The following is a 19,984-nucleotide window of genomic DNA, read 5'->3' as shown; positions in this document are numbered from 1 at the left end:
CAGTTCCGCCTACCTGGCAGGCGCGGGGGGTGGGGGGCGGCTCTGCTCCCCATTAGGCCGCTGGGCCTGTTCTGTGGGTGGTCACAGTTCCATCTACCTTGCCGGCGTGGGGGGAGGGGGCGGCTCTGCCTCTCAGCAGGCCTCTGCGCCTGTGCTGCCGGTGGGTCGCAGGCCCGCCTACCTTGCCGGTGTGGTTGGCTGCTCTGCCCCTCCGCGGGCCACTGGGCCTTTTCCGTTGGTGGTCACAGTTCCGCCTACCTGGCAGGCGCGGGTGGTGGGGGGGGGCTCTGCCCCTCAGCAGGCCGCTGGGCCTGTTCTGTGGGTGGTCACAGTTCCGTCTCTCAGTACACTATTGTATAGGAATCTGTCAGTTCAAAAGATCTTTTCTGTCCCTTTATAGTCAGTCTACCTGTCCAGTCCTTGTTAATCACTAATATGCTTTCTGACATTACAGTTTGCCTTCCCTAAAATATCATGTATATAGAACTGTACAGTAGATCATCTTTTGTCTGCTCCCCCCCCCACTTTTTTTGCGTCATTCTCTTGAGATTGATCTGTGTTGTGAAATCATGAGTTCAGTCCTTCTTATTGTGAGTCTACTGCATTGCATACTATAGTTTGGCTATTTAAACTGTTTCTAGTTTGTGTCTATTATGAATTAATCTGCTATGAATATGCCAGTATACATCCTTATGTGAAAATAGGTTTTGATTTTTCTTGGATTAAAATACCCATGAGAGGGATGCCATATTATATGTAAGTGTATGTTTGACATTATAAGGAATTACTAGATCATTTTTAAAGTGGCTATACTGTTTTTCATTCATACACCATGTTTCAGTTGCTCTATATCTTTGTCAACACTTATTTTATCAGTCTTTGATTTTAGACAACCTAGTGGACGTGTACTTGTATAGTGACTTTGACTTGCATTTTCCTGTTAAGCAATGATTTTCTAGATCTTTTCCCATGCTTATTTGCCATTCATATATCTTTTGTTTTTTGATGAAATGTTCAAGTTCTTTACCTATTTGAAAAGTGTTGTCATAGCAATCTAATAGTCTTTTTGTTTGTTTTTAAATGTTCTTGGTAAGAGTCCTTTAGCAGGTGTTCTGTATATATTTTCTCCCTGCCTGTAATTTGCCCTTTCATTTAACTAACTTGGTTTTTGAGGAGCAAGTTTTAATGTAGATACAGATGAGTTTATCAGTTTTTTATTCTGTTTTGTGTGTAACTTTAATAAATTTTTGCCTAACCCAATATCACAAGAAAATATTCCTGTTTTCTCTACAAGTTTTAAAGTGTTGGCTTTGATATTTTCATATGTAATAAAATTTGAGTTTATTTTTTTTTTTGAGAGAGAGAGAATTTTTCAGTATTTTTTTTTTTTTTTAGTTCTCGGCAGACACAACATCTTTATTTTATTTTTATGTGGTTCTGAGGATCCAACCCAGCGTCCCGCACATGCCAGGCGAGCGCGCCACCGCTTGAGCCACATCCCCAGCCTTGAGTTCATTTTTTATGAATGGTATAAAGTTTGAGATTTTTGGAGAGTTATTTATTTGTGTGTTTGTGTATGTCTTTTCCTCAGTCCAGTTATGCAGTGGGGTAAGTTGCAAGACAGTCAAAGTAAGTGCCCACATGTCAGGGAAGACATGATTTATTGGGGAAACTTACAAGAGATCAGGGACTACATCGAGAAGAGATCACTGTCAACCGGCTGACAGATAGTACCTCTGTCCCTTATCATGTTTTGCCAGGCAGTGCCTTCTTTCCCTCATGGAGCTTGTCCAGTGGTCGCTGTCTGGACAAGTGACATGTATCCCTCAGTTCAGTGTGCTCAGTTCTGCTTTATGATAGGCTGCAGAAGCAGTGACATCATCAGCATTAGCTTGTTTGTTTGTTTGATCAGCATCGCAAGGAGCTACTGTCCCCGTATACATTGCAAAAAAAGTAGCTTTCTACAGCTAACACTAAGTTAACCTTCATTTCCTATGTGCATAAGAGAGAGCCAAGTCCTTCAAAATATTATGTATCTGGACTTTCTGGCCCAAGATTGCTCTCATTGTTCCATTAACTGGGCTGGGTCTTTGGGATCAGAAAGGAAGCATTTAGGGATAGGGTGTTTTACTATCCCCCTTTCTATTAGGGATGATACAGCATATGTATTGTTGAAGTATTATTTGTTCATGTAACTATTTTCCCCCACTGAAATACGTTGACATCTTTGTCAAAATCATTGAGCTATCTCTATGAGAGTCTATTTGTAAATTTTGTGTTTTCTTCCATTGACCTGTGTGTCTTGTCTGTACACCAGTACCACACAGGTTTGATTGGTGTGACTTCTATAGAAAGTTTTGAGATCATGTAGTGATTTGGGAGAGAACTAACAACTGTTGAAGTTTTGTGATCTGTACAGATGGTATCTCTTCATATTAATTTGAGCCTGCTTTAATTTCTCTCATCCAGTATCTCAGAGTTTTCAAAGTACAAGTACTTGTGTTTTCTTAAAATTGCCCTCATTACTCTTTGATACTTTTGTAAACAGTATTACTTTTACTTTCATTTTGAATTTATGATTATTTGTTCCTAGTATATAGTGCTAGTTTGTAGAAGTAGTATCAATTTTGGGGTGGGGTTAAGGACTATGTATCTGGCACTCTTCCAAATCATTTATTCTCATATCACTTTTGTAAATTACTTAGGATTTTTCTACATAGAGTTGTGCCATTTGTGAATAAAGAAAGTTATGTTTTTATTTTATTTCTTTTTCTGATTTCATGCAATGACTAGAACTTCCAGAATGATGTTAAATAGAAGTGATTAAAGTGTGCATCTTTGACTTGTTTTCCTATCGCAGATGAAAGCATTTAGTCTTTTCACCATGAAATATGATGCTAACTATAGGGCTTTTACATAGATTCCCCTTATCTGACTGAGAAATTTTCTTTCTGTTCCTAATATTCTTAGGATTTTTAATCATGAATAGATGTTGAATTTTTCCAGGTTTTTTCATCTATTGAAAATCATTAAATCATTAGTTTGTGAGTTTGGGATGTAAATTAATTTTTTTTTAAATGCTAAACTAACCTTGTATTCTTGAGATTAACTCATTTGGTCACAGTATCTTGATCTATTACATATATTGCTTGATAGAATGTATCTAACATTTTGTTCAGAATTTTTATATTGATGTCCTTGAGTAATACTATTCCAGAGGGTGGTACTGGGCTTATAAAACAAGATATGTACCTTTTCTTCTATTTTCTATAGAAAATATTTTTTTCTATTTATTTTCTATTTTGTATAGAATTTGTATTATTTCTTTCTTAAATGTTTGGTAGTTTGGTGGAATTCACTACTAAAGCCATCTGGGCATGGAGTACTCCTTGTAAGAAAGTTTTAAACTATGAATTAATGTATTTAATAAGGCTATTAAAGTTGTTTATGTCTTGAGTAAATTTCAGTAGTTTGTGTAGTTTCATGAATTTTTTATAGTAAAGTTGTTCATAATATTCCATTAATCTTTCAGTGTCTATAGAATCTATCTATAATCATTTCCCTCTGGGATCGACAGTATTGGTGATTTGTAAATTTTCTTTTCTTCAGTCCAGCTAGCATTTTATTGATAGTTTTGATCCTTTTAGGGAGTCAGCTTTCTGTATTATGGATTTTATTTTTTTTATATTCTTATTCATTTCTGTCCACTATTTTCTGTATTGCTTACTTTGGATTAGTTTTTTGTTCTTTTTCAAGTTTCTTAAGGTGGAAGCTTACATTGCTGAATTGAGAACTTCCTTGTTTTCAAATGTTACAAACTTACTGCTGCTTTGTTCTCAGTATTGCTTTGTACCAACAAACTTTTATATGTGGTATTTTAATTTTTATTCAGTTTAAAATATTGTTTTCCTTGATATTTCCTATTTGATTCGTTGGTTACTTAGAAGTATTTTTTTAAATTTTTAAATATTATTTTGGGTTTTTCAGTGATCTTTTGTTTTTGGTTTCTGATATACTGCTGTTGTGGTAAGAGTATACATGTTAAAGATTTTAATCCTCTTAAATTTAAGAATTTGTAGGTTTTATTTATTAAAGGTTGATGTCTGAATTTTTTTATATCTTTGCCAATTTCATGTCTAGTTATTTTATTAATTACTGAGAGAGAAGTATCAAAATCTTTAATGGTAACCTTAAAGTTTTTCTTATTTCAAAATTACGGAACATAGAGGGTTATAATGTTAAGATGGTTGCAAGATATAAAAGCTAAATTTTTAAAAGCTATTTAATTTAGGAGGAAGGGAGTATATTTGCTTTTTAGAATTGCAAAGACTTGCATTCCAGAACCATTCCTGCTATTTGTGATCTTGGAAATCCCTCTTACCCTATTTTTCCTTTGGGTGAATAGAGGTAACACAAACTTTTGGTGGCTATTGTGATGATTGGATGAGATAATACTTGTAGAATTCTTAACATGGTACCTGGCGTGTATTAATTCCTAAATAGGAATTATTTTGTATTTTTAAATTTTTGTGTCTTTTCTTAACTTGTATACTAGGACATTAAATATGCATTTTAATATTTGGTCGCTTTCATCTTGTTGACTTCTTTATTATTTCACCCTTGGCCTGCACCATGTCCTTTTTTGTCGTTGTTGTTTATTTTTTCCTCTTGCTTTTGTATACCTCTTTTATTGACAGTCTCTTCAGAACTTTGAGTGTACATTGCCTTGGTTGTATTGAAGCTTTTGTTGCATGTTTTTCTTCCTTGACATAATTTTACCCACCTTGCAATAAAGTAGTAAAGAAAAAGGTGGAAGGGTTTATATAATAGATAAACTTTAACAACTGTAAAATTGTTCCACATTACTTTGCTGTCTGAAACAAGTTGTTTTTCTTTCCAGATAAACCGAGAAAGCTGGTGTACAATAGAACCATGCCCAGGGGCAGCATCGCTTTTGGCTTCCCAGCAGAGCCCAGGTAAGCAGAGTTTTTCCATTTTCCAGTTTGTCTGAGAAACTACATCCAAAATGTTCATTTTTCTGGAGCCATAATTCTACTCTAATAATAGATCATTTATTCGTAGCTCTGCCCTTCCTTAGCATGTTCCACAGGAATCAGAGGAATGGATATGTGTGATGTTCATAAGCATCTGGTTCATAGGCATCTCTTTGAAGATGAGCACAGATAGTTTTCTTAATTTTATTTTAGAGGCAACAGACTTAACATGTAGCTTTATGATTTATTAATTTATTTGTGAAATTATCTGGTGCTGTGAATTTGTGTGTGATATAAGTTTTTTAATCTGATAAAATTGTAAATATATGTATTATTAGGGACTAAACCCATGGTTCTCAATTTTGGCTACACAGTGGATTTATCTGGGTGAGCAAGCTTTCAAAATACCTGGGTCCTATTCTCTGAGATTCTGATTTAATTAGGCTGGGGTATGGCCTGAATCTCAGAATCATAAGCTCCTTTGAATTTCCTCTTGGGTAGCCTTGGTTGAGAACTATTGCAACTTTGGAAAAAATTGTCAAGAGTTTAATTTGTTATTTACCCTTTCCATATCCTAACTTCAAGCATAAGCAGTTTGGCCTTTTTAGTGATTATTTTTAAACCTCAACATAACAGAATTTCAGATCTGAATTACACTTCTGTACTTCAGACCTGAGATTTGTATTTTAGGCAGGGTTTTTTTTTTTTTTTGTGTGTGTGTGTGTGTGTGTGTGTGTGTATCCATCCCAGGTGTATACTTTATCTCGCAGGTTTCTTTTTTTCTCTCTTTCTCCCTCCTTTCCTCCTCCTCCTCCTCCTCCTGTTTTTTGTTTTTTTTTTTTTGTTTGTTTGTTTGTTTTGTTTTGTTTGTGGTTTTGTCCATTTGTAGTACTAGGGATTGAACCTAGGGGTACTCTGCCACCATCCCTAGACCTTTTTTATTTTGAGACAGGTTCTCCCTAAATTGCTGAGGCTGACCTGGAACTTGTTATCCTCCTATCTTAGACTCCTGAGTAATTGGGCCACCACAACAGGCTTCAGTTTTTGTTTTACTTTACAGTGTCTCAATAGAACAATAGACTTAGAGCAAATAAGATAATAATGTTCTTTAAGATCACTTTGTGTGATAAATACAAGATAGGATTATGATTAGCATGATTTAACAAAGCCCAGTACAGGTTGCTGATGTTTTCCTATTCTTTTCCAGCTAAAATTTGTTAGCATATACAGTCATATGTGGCCAAAAGATAAGGATACATTCTGAGAAATGTGTCATGAGGTGATTTTTACCATTGTGTGAACATGATAGAGTGTACTTAGGCAAATCTGGGTGGTATAGGTACAATCTGCTGCACACCTAAGCTGTGTGGTATATACCATCATATATGTGGTCCACTGCTGACTGAAATATTTTTATGTGGTGCAGAAATCTGTCATTTTAAACCCAAAAGACTGGATAACATCTCAAAAAGCATATTTTCTGTTAGCTTTTAAAAAGTTAATGATGCAGTACACAAAAATTGGGGGCATATTTGTATATGGGTTATAAAACATGACTTGTCCTTGCTACGCCCATTTTCAGATTACTGTCATCCAGATATTTAAAGAATCACACGTTAGAGATTGATAGAGTCTGAACTTGATTAGGCACATGTATCACATATCTGCTAAGTGCTAAGGACCAGAGTTCTGGTTACTATGTATATAAATTATTTATGTCACTACAACTCCTGGAAGATACTAATCATTTCATTTCACTGGTATGAAAATAAAGAGTAGAGAGTTAAATTACTTCTTGCCTGTGATCTAGATTTAAGCCAAATCCATTGAACTATAAAACTAGTACTCTACTCTTGTTTATGTTGCTCTACATTATTCATTAGATGATGTGTAGGAAGAAATGAAAGAGTTCATTAATTTTGAAAACTTAACACATGTGACACAAGATCTGGTCACCTTTGGGGGAATGCCCCCCCCCCCAACACACACACACACACACACACACACACAATGGAGGTGGTTCTGGGGTTATAATGGCTTAAGGTCCTTGTGTCTCCATTACTTCTTTTCCATCCCCTTCCCTTTTCCCTACCCCAGCAGTCAACATTATCTCAAACAGTGAACTGTTCCTCTTCCAAACTAGGTTTGTGGTCCTTTTGGCTGGCTTGGATTTATTTTCTGGGTGAGGTATTTCTAAGTCTGAATCTGGATCTTTCTGTGGATTTTCTGTTAGAATATCTTGAGCTGGGTTGTTTTCCAGTCTGGAATTTGGACATGGTCTGTTAGACTGCCAGCTGGACAATCTAGCAGCTCAGCATAGTTGCTGTGACAGCCCTTTCTTTTCTTGGCTAACTCTCTTGTTTTCCCCTCAGCCACAGAATGGAGCTTTTAATTTTTCCAAGTGGGAAAAGGGAAAGGAATAGAAAGATCACAAACCTACCAATTCCACCTAAGTTTTACTACATTCTGTGCAATGTAGGGGAGGGGACTTCCAGAATACCCATAATTTCCAATGTCTTAAAGGCAGGTCCCTTCCCATTGAACTAACACATCTGAAATAGTCCATTAACTATAGGGTCTTTTTTTTTTTTTAATTTCAAATTTTTAAAGTTAATCCACACCCCTGACTCATTTCATGTGGATGGCATCCTTTACACAATTCTATGATGAAATTATCTTTTAATGTGTTCATTTCTGCCACAGATAAAACCCCCTCTCCCCATATATTTTTATTTGGACACTCCCCAGTACCTAAATAAATGCCTAACTACAGAAAAAGTAGTTTTACTGACAAGCAGTGCATTACCTATACTGATTCAGTGCCTCCTTCATCAGAACTTACCTGGCTGATTCAGGGTAAATGATTTTATTATTAATTCTTAATTTAGATAAAAACTTCCCATTAGCTCTACCCTACATCCACACCTCTCTCTCTCTTGCTCTCCTTCCTCCCTTTCTTTCTCCCTCTCCTACACACACACACACACACACACACACACACACACACACAAACATCATTCAAGCATCGAATCTAAGAATCAGAAGATTCACTGGAAATTAACTGGTACAATCTACATTCCTCCCTTTGTGTATATTATAGCTTTTCTTATAATATCTTGACATAGGCATTCAGTCTGTGCTCCAACTGTCCTGGTAAAGTGACATTGTTTACTTTTTGAGGCCTCAGCAAAGTCCTGAGAATAGTGAAAACTCTGCCACTTAAACTCAGTGGTCTTTTTTCAGTTCCTAGAAGAATACAGAAAGAAATATACTGCTGTTTTTAGGCACATTTTCTTCAAACTGTTGCCCAAGCTGAATGTAGCCTGTTTGTTTCTACTGTTGTGACCTCATTACCATGTACACATTTTTTGTTTTATCAGTGTTCCAGTTTAAATGTTGTCTGGGAATAAACAGTCATGTGTAATATGGTCTTGAAAGCACATAGTGACAGGATCATCCCCATTTGGATTCCAGTACATTGAATGTTAATAGGACGTAAAATTATTTGTGTGTGTTTGTTTTGACATCACCTTGTATTGTCAGCTCTTTTTAATTTGCTTTCAACCAAGACTTCTGGGTAGAGATTTAATGAAGTGCTGCCTTCATCACTTGGGTCACATACAGATTTGATTAAGTATACATGTATATATGTCCTCACCAAACAATAAAATAACTTAGGAGCGCCTATCTTCAAACCTCTGAAGAAGGTTAATATCTACCCACTACTTGACTTTTGGATTCTTCATCTGGAATATGTTAGTAGCAAGGATGGGAACTGGTGAGCCAAAAGAGGGATCCATGACAGAACTATTAACTCAAATGTGAAGGAACCATTGGATTTCATGTGTTAAATCTCTGTAATCCTTTTGCTAGCAAGTCTTATGTCCCTTTGTTCACAAAGTTAATAGGAAATAATAAGTGCATTGTCAATTTCAGGTTAAGTCTTAAGGATCCTTCATGTGAGTATAATAGTTCTGTCGTGGACCCCTCCTCTCATTCATCAATCTCCATCCTAGTTACTGAATTGAAAACAGATTCCGGATGGATGCATTTTTCTACTTCAGCACATTTTTTTCCGATGCAAGATCTATTTAAAGGGAGGAAAAGTTAAGTTACATTTATTATTACTCAGTAGAAACCATAAGTGTAATACACATATGTTTATTGATAGCACCCCCTTTATCTTTATACCACTGTTTAGAAAAGGTAACAAGTTTCCAGAAAGAACTTTAGTCCCAAGCTAAAATTGGCCTCAAATCCTGTCACATAATTTCCTAGTAATGAACTTCAGATTTTGGTGGCAAAAGAGAATTATTCCCTAACTACCAGGAGGAACCATTACTGTTTAGATAGAATATGATTCTAGATCATCGTTCTTTCTTTACCTTACATAAACATGGCTGACTCATAAGCGGCCTATGGCAAATGTATGATCCTAGAATTGGAATAGTAGAAACTATTAATTTGACTTTTAGTAGTAGAAGCTACTAATTTGAATTCTTGATATCTAAAAAGAAAGAGAAAGAATGAAGGGATGGATGTGGAAAAGCGGGGAAAACAAAAGAGAAGAAAGATTAGTTGCTTGGAAGAAAAGAAAAATTTTTAAGTATCAGTTGAATAAATTTTCTTTTTCAGGATGTGAGAACATTTTGGATGTTGCATTGAGCGGAGAGTGTAGCTCAAAACAAGATGTACTTCAGAGAGAATCTGGGAGTGATTCTGACCTCTTTCATTCACCCAGTGATGAAATGGACAGCATCATCTTCTCAAAGGTATTTGGGTACCTTCCCTTTTCATTTTGTCCAGTGATTCTCATGCTCCCTTTGGTCTTCCTTAAATCTCTTTCACTTTGTTCTTCTCCTGTGCTCATCATCTTCTCAAGGCATATTATTTCCCTTAATATGTGACTCCTACTAGTAAATTGTGATCCAGCTGGCCCCATAGATTTCGCTTGCCATTGAAGAATATAAGTATTCCCTTTTGAAAAAGGAAATGAGATTTCCAGAGTTTAGGAAAAAGGGCATTATCCAAATTTATTTTCTGCAGAATGCAGCTTGTTTACATGCAAGTTTTGGAACTTGCATTGAAATCAAAGGCATGGAAGTTCCTTTAGAATGAACTAAATCATATGACTAAATCATATGACAGTGAACACTATTCCTTGGGCAGGAAAGGACTACAACTTAGACTGTATGATGTCATGTGTGTAAGCTAACCATAGATTCATTTTCTGATTGATGTGTGGAGGCCTGAAACTTTACTGTTGATCCTGGTGATATCACCCTTATTCATCCACCCTGCTTAATTGGAACTTTCTAGATCTTTGCTAAGGGATTCAAGCTTTCTATATAGTGAAAAATTCATGCACACAAATCAAGTTATGTTTGCATAGAGTTTGAGGCTAGGGAAGTGGGTGATGGGAGCATTTTGCTGTCTTTTGCTTGGGCTTGTTTCTCCTTGCAGCAAGTTGTTTTGTTCCATAAGAAGAGTATAGGGCTTCCACACAAGCAGAGGGCAGATAACACTCAATTGTGTGCCATGAGTGGTTTTCTTAGTGGTGAGAGGTGGAAGGGCAGAAATGCCATGGCAGCTGTGAAGAAGACTCTTCCTTCAGGTTTTAAGATGACTTTGGAAAAGTGGTGAGAACAGTTGTGCTAGTGGGTGATCAAGTTATCCAAGAGAGTGTGGTGATTCTGTGTTTAGAAGTTATAGTATAATAATGAAGGCATAAAGTCCTGGAATTCTGGTTTGGAACATACTGAAGCCTCTGTGAATATACTCTGTTATACTTCCCTTTCATTTTGTCCAGGGACTTTCCTATTCTGACTGGGTGTTTCCTTATCCTTTCTACCTTGTTCCTTTCTCTTCCAGGGTCCTTGGGAAGATTTGTGGTGCAAATTTCAGGATTTCTGTCATTGTTACTCATAGTGTATTGACTGAAGGGATTCTTTGAAGTAAAAACTCTGTACATTGGAAGAGGGAAACCAATATGACTTAAAATATCAGAATTTCAGTACTTTCCACTGTGCCTTCAAGACTTTAATTGTAATGACTTCTGTTCTCCTCTGGGGAAATATCATTGTGAATATACATGTCTCTAAAAACATTGCTTTTGTCTGAGATGAACACATTGGATGGTTTCTCTAGTTCCAGCTTTAACATAGGCCCATTGATTGATAATGATGGTATATGAAGGTTCAATAAGTATTTATGTTTTGAAATATTAATAATAATATTTTTTACTATTGGAATTGTTTCATGTGGAAAAACTTGGTTGTAGTCTGCCAAAGTGGTTTGTTACCAAGAGATACTTTGCATTAAATATTTTCTCTAACGTTAATAAACCAAGGGCTTACTACTTGTGAAAGGAAAAGGAGGGAGACAAACTAATATTGATAGAGTGCTTACCATACACAAAGCCCTGCAACTCTAGTGGTTTTGTCTTCCTTTTACCCTTAAGGGAGTAGAGGCTCTGATTGGTAAAGAAGTTAATCCAAAATTACTGAGCTACTGAGTAAGAGAACTGAGATTTGCACATACGCCTGACTCTAAAATCTCTTTGTATTTTTTTATTTTGCTCTCAGTCTCTGAAAAACTCTTCTAAATCCAGTGATTTATTTGAAAGTATAGTCATGGTAGACAGGTCATCAGCTGCTTCCTTAGAAGTCTTCCTCATTGATCATCCACACATGGACTGTACAATACCAGAATGTTTCAGTTTCTTCCCAGGGCCTAACCTCCCTTTCCTCCTTTCTCTTCCCAGGGCTTACCCCTCCTCTTCTTCATTCTCTAAAAATATAATCTGTGGGTAAGAATTTCAACATCCTTTTCTGTGAACCATGAGTGGTGCATTAGGTCACTTCCTGCAGTCATTTATGTGACTGTAGTCTTACAGAGCACTCTTTAACAGCCTGAAGTGTCCTTCACCAACTGTTCACCTTAACTTGTCTTTCCATTGAGTGTGCCTCCCAGCAAATGGAACTATCTAATGAGTGTTATGAGCTTCATGTTTATTCTTATGAATATTTGTGAGTTATTAAAGTCTTTCCATTCCTTATATCAGCAGCATAAATTTTACATTTTTAAAGTGAGAAGAAATCCTGGAATTCTTTTTGGCACTGGCTGAGAAAATGTGATCATAAAATATGCATAATCTAGGCCACTCTGATCTAATACTTAAGATTCTTAGATAAAATATTATTATATAAAATAAATGAGTTAAGTGATTGTGGTATGTATTAGATGTTTAAAATGTGAGCTGTGATTTTTCAAGGCACATAGCAGGACTCCTTGAATATAACATAATAAATAATATTAACTAATTGAGTGAATAGATAAATGAAAATTAAAGGACCAATTAAAGGACCAGTGTTTGGGCACTATTAAGCTTGATTCCTTCAGTTATAGTAATAAAACATAAAGTGTTTAGCTGTTTTCACATTTTTGTGTGTATGAGTTATATAATTTTTAAACTCGTATATCTTACTTACATAGTTTAACTCTGGTTGAGGAAGCCAAGCAGGCGTTTCCCCCCAACTTTTCATTATCAAAACACAGAAACATGTAGAAAAGTTAAAAAATCATGCAGTGAACACCAAATATTTCCATCTCTCAGATTCTACAATTAACGTTTTATTGCATTTACTTCCTTACATAGCAGTATTTCTGTTCATTCATCTATCTACCCACCAGTCCACCTAAATTCTTTGGTGCATTTCAAAATATGTCAGTACACTTCACCTCTGAATACTTAGAATTCATCATTTGTTTATAGTTGGTTTTTGTTTTATTTGTAAAAATTTATATACAATGAAATATACAATCTTTTAAAAATTTTTATTTTTTATACTGGGGGATTGAACACAGGGGCAACTTTATCACTGAACTAAATCTCCAGTCCCTTTTTATTTCTTATTTTAAGACAAGGTCTCACTAAGTTGCTGAGGGTCTCACTAAATTTGTTGAGACTGGCCTTGAATTTGCAATTCTCTTGCCTCAACCCCTGGAGTCACTGGGATTATAGGCATGTGCCACTGTGTCTGGCTGAAATGTACAATCTTGAGGATTCAGTGACTGTTGATAAATACATTCATTCACTTTTTAACCCAAGCCCACATCAAAATATATAAACTATAAAGATCACCTTGGAAAGTTTCTTTTTTTTCCTTCCCAGACAGTCTCCATTTAAACTCTCCAGAGTCAGCACTCCCCCGACCCCACCCCACCCCATGTATTAGTTTTCCATGTTTCAGAACTTAACGTAAATCCAATCTAAATAATGTCATTTCTTGGACTGGGGCTACAGCTCAGTGGTAGAGTGCTTGCCTTGCTTGTGTGGGGCACTGGGTTCAATCCTCAGCACCACATAAAAATAAATAAAGATGTCGTGTCCATCTACAACTAAAGAAAATAATAATAATATTATGTTTCTTGCCTGAATACCTAGAAGTGGAATTGTTAGATTATATGTAGGTGTAGGTTCAGTTTTATGAGAAACAGATTATTTTCCAAATTGATTATACCATTTTACACTCTCACAAGTGGTGTATGAGAACTCCACTTGTTCTACATCCTTATTGACATGTATAATTGTTTTAGTATTTCTGGCATCCATGCAGTAGTATGTCTTCAAGGTTTTTTATTTACATTTCCTTGGCAACTAGTGTTGTTATAAACACATTTTCTTGTGTTCATTGACAACTTTCTTATCTTCCTTTGTGGAGTATCTATTCAAATCTTTTGACCATTTAAAAAAAATGTATTGTTAGTTGCTGCTGAGAAGTAGAGTTCTGTGTGTAAACCTGGATATCAGTCCTTTATTAGGCTTATGTTTTGCAATTTTTTCTAGGTATGCCTTGCCATTTGCTTTTGTAATGATGTTGATGTGAGGTGAAGTTTTTACTTCTGATGAAATGTGATTTGTTAATTTTTTATGGTTATTGCATCTTGTGTCCTGTTCTATTTTTGTTTTTCCTGCCTTTAGTTTTAATGTTTTTCTTTAAAAGTTTTATACTTTTAGCTTTTACATTTAGCAGTAAGATCCATCTCAGTTTGGTAACAGCTCTACAGGTTGATAGCACTAGGATTCAATCCTAGCTGCATCTAGAATCACCTAAAGAGCTATTTAAAAAAAAAAAAAAAAAAAAAAAAAGTGCATCTAACTCTTGGCTGAGACTAGCTAAGTTAGAATCTTGAATTTGTCATTTAAATTCACTGATCCTCAGTTTTCTCAACTAAAAATGGGAATGAGAATATTTATTCAAATAGTTATAAGGATTAAGAGGAGTAATATTTCAAAATAGCTTAGCATAAACCTGACATGTGATAACTAATAATTATTATTCAAGTTCCATCATATTTTTTGTTTTATATTATTATTTAAGAATAGTAATAGCTTCTAAGACTTTATTCAAGTAGCATCATTTTGTTTTGACCTTTTTCATTTATTTTACCTATATAATTATTTTATAATTAAAATCTTAACTAGTTTATTTTACCCCAAATTCAGCAGAACGTTGTCCTTGGGTTACTTCATAGCTTGGTTTCTGTCCCTCTAGCTGAAGCTGTCCATTTAAGGCTGCTGCTTATAAAGAGCTGCAAACTCTTGCCTTTGTCTTGCTTGGAGAGCCCTTTTTTTGGAAGTATCTGTCTTTGCCTTTTGCTACCCTGATGTCTTTTGCAGATTTTTAGGATTAAATAAGCCCTAAGGATTTTTCCTGATGGTAAAGATGATACTTTTTAGTGTATTCCAACCCTCCTGTATGCAGGAGGAAAAACAATTGTGAGAACTCGAGGGAAGAAGGATTTGTGTCAATCTCAGATATAAACACAGCTTTAGTTTCTCCAATGTTTTTCCTTCTCACATACATACACAACTATTACCCACCCATTCTCTCTTAGTCTCCCTTTCTGAGTTTCTGTTTCTTTGTCCTTCTTTGTTTGGTGTCCTGCCTTCGAACTGTATCTTAGGGGAAGAACGAAAACCTGAATTATGTTTGGCCATCTACTGAATGTACCAGTAGAAATACCACTGAATTATAATTCCATATAAATTAGATATCTTAGATCAGCTGATCCCGTGGCATCATTCCTTCAGACAGGAGTAATATCCTAAGTTCCTGGAAGTCATTTAATTAGCAGACATTTTTTAAGATAAATTATCTGCCTAAGAAAGACTGACACATAACCCAAGAACCCTTAATAGAAACTTTGGATCTTAGACATGGAATGTTAAATGCCAGAAATCATAAATTTTCTTTCCTTCCAACATATAAATGGAAAAACATAATTCCCTCAAACCCGGTATTTGTATGTAAGGGGGCAGAAAGAATGGGGGAAGCAATAGTTCTTTAGTCTATTTTGGGTAGCTCTAAGAACTTCAGCACTAAATAGTTTCAGGAACTAGAAAGCAATTCTGTTCTTAAAAAATTGGAAAATTTACAGAAAGTTTCAGTGTCATCCATGATTTAAATGGACCTTACCTTTCAATAGGCCTCGTATTAATATCTGACCTCTGTTAGATCTGTTGAACCCTTTCTTATTAGATGGCAAGGCAACATGAAAAAACTGATATCTATAGTCAAGATGATTAGCTATAGCAAGAGCATGACTATAGTCTAGATATGATTTTCAGATTGCCACCCATTTTTATTCTACAGGGATCATACAAAGACATGATGGAGTTGCAGGGACAGCACTTGAAAACATGTAAAAGTATTGGGGAGAAAGTAAAGATTCCTTTAGATTTGGTCCAGTATTGAAGAAAACTATTTGTCTTAGTATTTAACAATTGAACTCAGTTTTAGTTTCAGAATATTGTTCTGCTTTTGCCTTTTTGGATAATACATAAAAATACATGGGTGAGAGAATATTACACTATGTGAACCTTACTTTTATCAGAAATGCAGGACTGAAAAAAAATCAGAGTCACTGTTAAAAGACTCCTTGGTCATTCCTCAAAATGTCATACTACACACCAGAGGAAAAGGCTACATTGAGGATAAATTCTAGACAGATCTCTTCTTTTTTTTGAAGGGAGAGAGAGAGAGAATTTTAATATTTATTTTTTAGTTTTCGGCAGACACAACATCTTTGTTTGTATGTGGTGCTGAGGATCGAACCCAGGCCTCACGCATGCCAGGCGAGCGCGCTACCGCTTGAGCCACATCCCCAGCCCAAGATCTCTTCTTTTTTAAAACACATGAACAGGCCATCAAAGATTTTCCCATTTTGTTTTAATGTTTTGGGAAAGGGAAGATGTTTATTTTATGAGTTTCAGATTAGCAAAATGCAGAGTTATTTTTTTCAAGATAATAACCTTCTAAGAGTAGATGCCAAAGTAAAGAAGCACCTGTTCTGCTGTCATGAGTCATTTCCAAACTGGGAGGAGCTAACTTATAAGAAGAATATATAGTAAATGGAAAGTAACTCAGAGGTTGTGTTGCCTTTGAAGCCCTTCTTGTGTGTTTTAAAACAGGCTTGTCTCATTTTGCTTATTGATGCCCATTCTGTTTGTCCCCTGCTATTATTTTGAGAATGAGAAATTTAGGGAACTATGTGAATATATTAATTTCCTAGTGCTGCTGTTAAAAATTACAATAATTAGGGATGTATCTCAGTGATAGAGCATTTGCCTGGCATATGTGATATCCTGAGTTTGATCCCTAGCACTCACTGAAACAAAACAATGCCCCCTCCCCAAATCTGGGTGGCTTGAAGGAACAAATTTATTCTTTCACAGTTATAGAGGCTACTTGTCCTGAAATCATGCTGCCTGCTGAGTTGCTTTCCCCCTAGAACCTCTGAGAAAGAATCTTTTCCATGCATCTCCTAGTCTCTGGAGCTTTTTGGCATTGGCATTCCGTGGGTTGTTCAATCTTTACTTCAGTCTTCATGTGGAATTCTCCTGTATCACTTTCCCCTTCATTTCATCTTGGATCAAGGGCCCACACTACTCTACTGTGATCTCATCTTGACCCTATTTCCAAATAAGGTCAGGTTCTGAGAAGGACACATATTTGAGAAGGACACGTTCAACCCACTGTAGTGAGAAAGCTAAGACATTCTAGAAGTATTTTCAATAGTTGGCATTTATGACCATTTCCATTTTCTTTATTTGTGGAGAGTGTCTCTGTGAATAGGAATCCTTTAGGATGGCCACATCATTTCCTCATTAACTTAAAAAGAACTGTCAGTGATTTTATTTTACAATAATACTTATCATTACTTTAGAATTTACTTGATGAAGTGCAGTTTATTTTGTAGTTTGATACAGTGAGGGGAGGGGACTTTTCTGATACTTAGAGATCTTGTCCTTATAGAGTTTTTAAAGATATTCGAGATAACGGAATAGGACAGTTTGGAGTTGAAATCAACTTTGATTTGAATCTTGATTCTGCCACTCACTGCCTATGTACCTGGGAGAGTCCATTAAATAGCCTGGGCCCTGGTTCCCTGACAAGTACTCTGATCCCATTGCATTTTCCCTCTTCCCTCTCAATCTCATTTTACACATTATATAAAAATGAATTAATCTAGCAAACTGTACTGAGAGGGGTGGTCAACAGTAGGTGAGATCCAGCCAAAAAGGTACAAAGGTGCTTTTATAAAGTAGTATGCTTTTGGTCATGAGTATTTATAATTAAACCTTTTAAAAGACTGTCCTTCAAGTACAGGGTTTGTTTTCTATTCCAAAGCTGAAAGGACTCATTGGCTCTCAGAGAAAGATTTTTTAAAGTATAAGAACCACATATTTCTTCACTCTAATTAAAACATTAAGTGACTAATTAGAAATGTACTCGAAGGGGAGGTGTCGCAGCATGCCTTTCTCTATTCCCTGTTCCTTGCCCTGTTAGAGTTCAAAATAAAGATATTAAGGAAGTGCTTGTAAATGACAATGTGACCATGCATCTCTTAAATACTTAAAAACAGTCTTAAGGCCTTTTGTATGCCATGAAACTCATCTTACTTATCAAGAAGTAGTGTGTATTGGGCAACTATGCCTAAAATGTGCCCAATTCCTATTATGCTCTATAGGTTGGCCAGGAAAAAATCATTGTCACTTTATCAAAGACCTCATTGCCAGGACTGACTGTTTTGGCTTCATAATATTCAGCCAAGTTAAATGAGAAGAAATAATAGTTTTCTTCTGTTTTGATATTGGTGGCAGAGTTAAGGTGGGATCAGAAGCTATTCTGTGTTTTTCAAAAGGACACTTAAAAATACTTAGGTACTTGCTTTTGGAATCTTAACTTTACTACATTATTTTTGTAGCCATACAGGTTGCTTTGTTTCATTTAAAGCTTTTGAAAAAGTTAACTCTTAATTCATATCGTATTAGACTTTTCATGCAGCAGAAAGTCTAGAGACAAATGGTTCCCCTCATTTCAGTTGATCATATTCATTGAAAGAATAAACCTAAGAATTACTTGTAGTCTAGTACGACTAGTAAGATGACAGAAGGAGCTAGACCTAGAACATTTCTATACTGAAGGCCAACTGCAATAATGCTTTAAAAACAAAAACAAAGCAACAAGTCTGTTCTAAGGCAATTATTTATCTTGTCCACCTTTGATCAACTATGAAGCCATTGGCTTGTTCTAGAGTGACCGAGACTTCTGGTTGATCCTGCCAGTTTCAACTGTATGTATTTTCTCTCCATTACAGCCCGAGGAAGAGCAGTTGGTCTGTGATATTACAAGATCTGGTTCTTCTACTGATGACACAGCTTCTCTGGATCGACATTCTTCTCGCGGCAGTGATGTGTCCCTCCCTCAGATTTCAAAGTTGAAGAGATCTAGAGACCAGCAAAGCCATGATGGCTTCTACAGCCATGGGGTGGGAGCTGAGGGTCCAGAAGGTGAGAGTGAACCTGCTGGCTCTGGGGAAATTGAAGAAGAGGAGATGGACAGCATCACTGAAGTACCTGCAAACTGCTCTGTCCTGAGGAACTCCATGCGTTCTTTGTCCCCTTTCCGGAGACACAGCTGGGGTCCTGGAAAGAATGCAGCCAGTGATACAGAAATGAACCACCGGAGGTGAGATGAGAGCCCATTCACTTAATGTCTCAGTGTCTGCTTATTTTTGAGAAGTTTCTGATTTGGTAATATTATCAGTAAAAGATGTTAGGAGACACCATGGTATTGAAGAAATAACATGGGCTGTTGAATCAGGAAGATCTGTGTTCAAACACCAGCTCCATAAATTTAACATGTAGGAAACCTGGGCAAGTCATTTGACCACTCTGAGCTTTAATTTTCTCATCTGCAAAACACTGGCCTTTCAGAAGATTTGTAATAATCAAGTGAAATGTGTCATTTAGTGAGTTTTAAATAAATAATAATGTTTATTCTTGTCAGATTTGTTAATGAAATTTGTGAATTAGAAAATATTGGAGCATGGGGGCTGGGGTTGTGACTCAGTGGTAGAGCACTTGCCCAGCACCTGTGAGGCCCTGGGTCCAATCCTCAAAAATTAAATAAAAATTAAACCACATAAATTAAATAAAGGTATTGTGTCTATCTACAACTAAAAAATATAATTAAAAAAAAAAAAAGAAAATATTGGAGCATGGCATGTTGGTGCAGGAGGATTGCAAGTTCAAAGCCAGCCTCAGCAACTTAGCAAGGCCCTGACCAACTTAGTGAGACCTTGTTTTAAAATAAAAGAATTTTTTTTAAAAAAAGGCCAGGGATGTAGTTAAGCACTCCTGGGTTCAATTCCTGATACCCCCAACAAAAGGAAGAAGAAGAAAAGAAAATACTAGAGGGAATACTTTCTTGTCAATTTTCAATTAAGAAATAAACATGAAGTCTTAACAGTCTTGACACATCTCAGTTTTTTAGAGTGATTCCTGAGAATTAAACCTTCTGTTTCTAATGCAGAAAGTTTAGATGAAGTCTAAATGATCAATTTTTAATCCTCAGGAGAGCACAAGACTCATGAAATACTATAACCTTATTGGTATTTCACCACATGTCATACTTTGGGGG

At 36.0% G+C, this 19,984-nt stretch overlaps 1 protein-coding gene across 13 annotated transcripts in view; it reads left to right on the top strand.

Moving 5' to 3' along the window:
• Window positions 1-19,984, top strand: part of Akap13 (A-kinase anchoring protein 13) — a 320,766-nt gene that overhangs the window by 222,177 nt on the left and 78,605 nt on the right. For all 13 annotated transcript variants that reach the window (XM_048790293.1, XM_048790302.1, XM_048790300.1 and 10 more), the window contains 3 exons: window positions 4,901-4,976; window positions 9,630-9,766; window positions 18,660-19,030. In XM_048790293.1, the coding sequence (XP_048646250.1) occupies window positions 4,901-4,976; window positions 9,630-9,766; window positions 18,660-19,030 (584 nt within the window). The remainder of the gene's footprint in view (window positions 1-4,900; window positions 4,977-9,629; window positions 9,767-18,659; window positions 19,031-19,984) is intronic.

The sequence above is a fragment of the Marmota marmota genome, unplaced genomic scaffold (genome assembly GCF_001458135.2).
Source record: "Marmota marmota marmota unplaced genomic scaffold, marMar, whole genome shotgun sequence".
NCBI lineage: Eukaryota > Metazoa > Chordata > Mammalia > Rodentia > Sciuridae > Marmota > Marmota marmota.
Note: the sequence above shows the minus strand (reverse complement) of the source record. Positions and strands in the feature narration are given on the sequence as shown.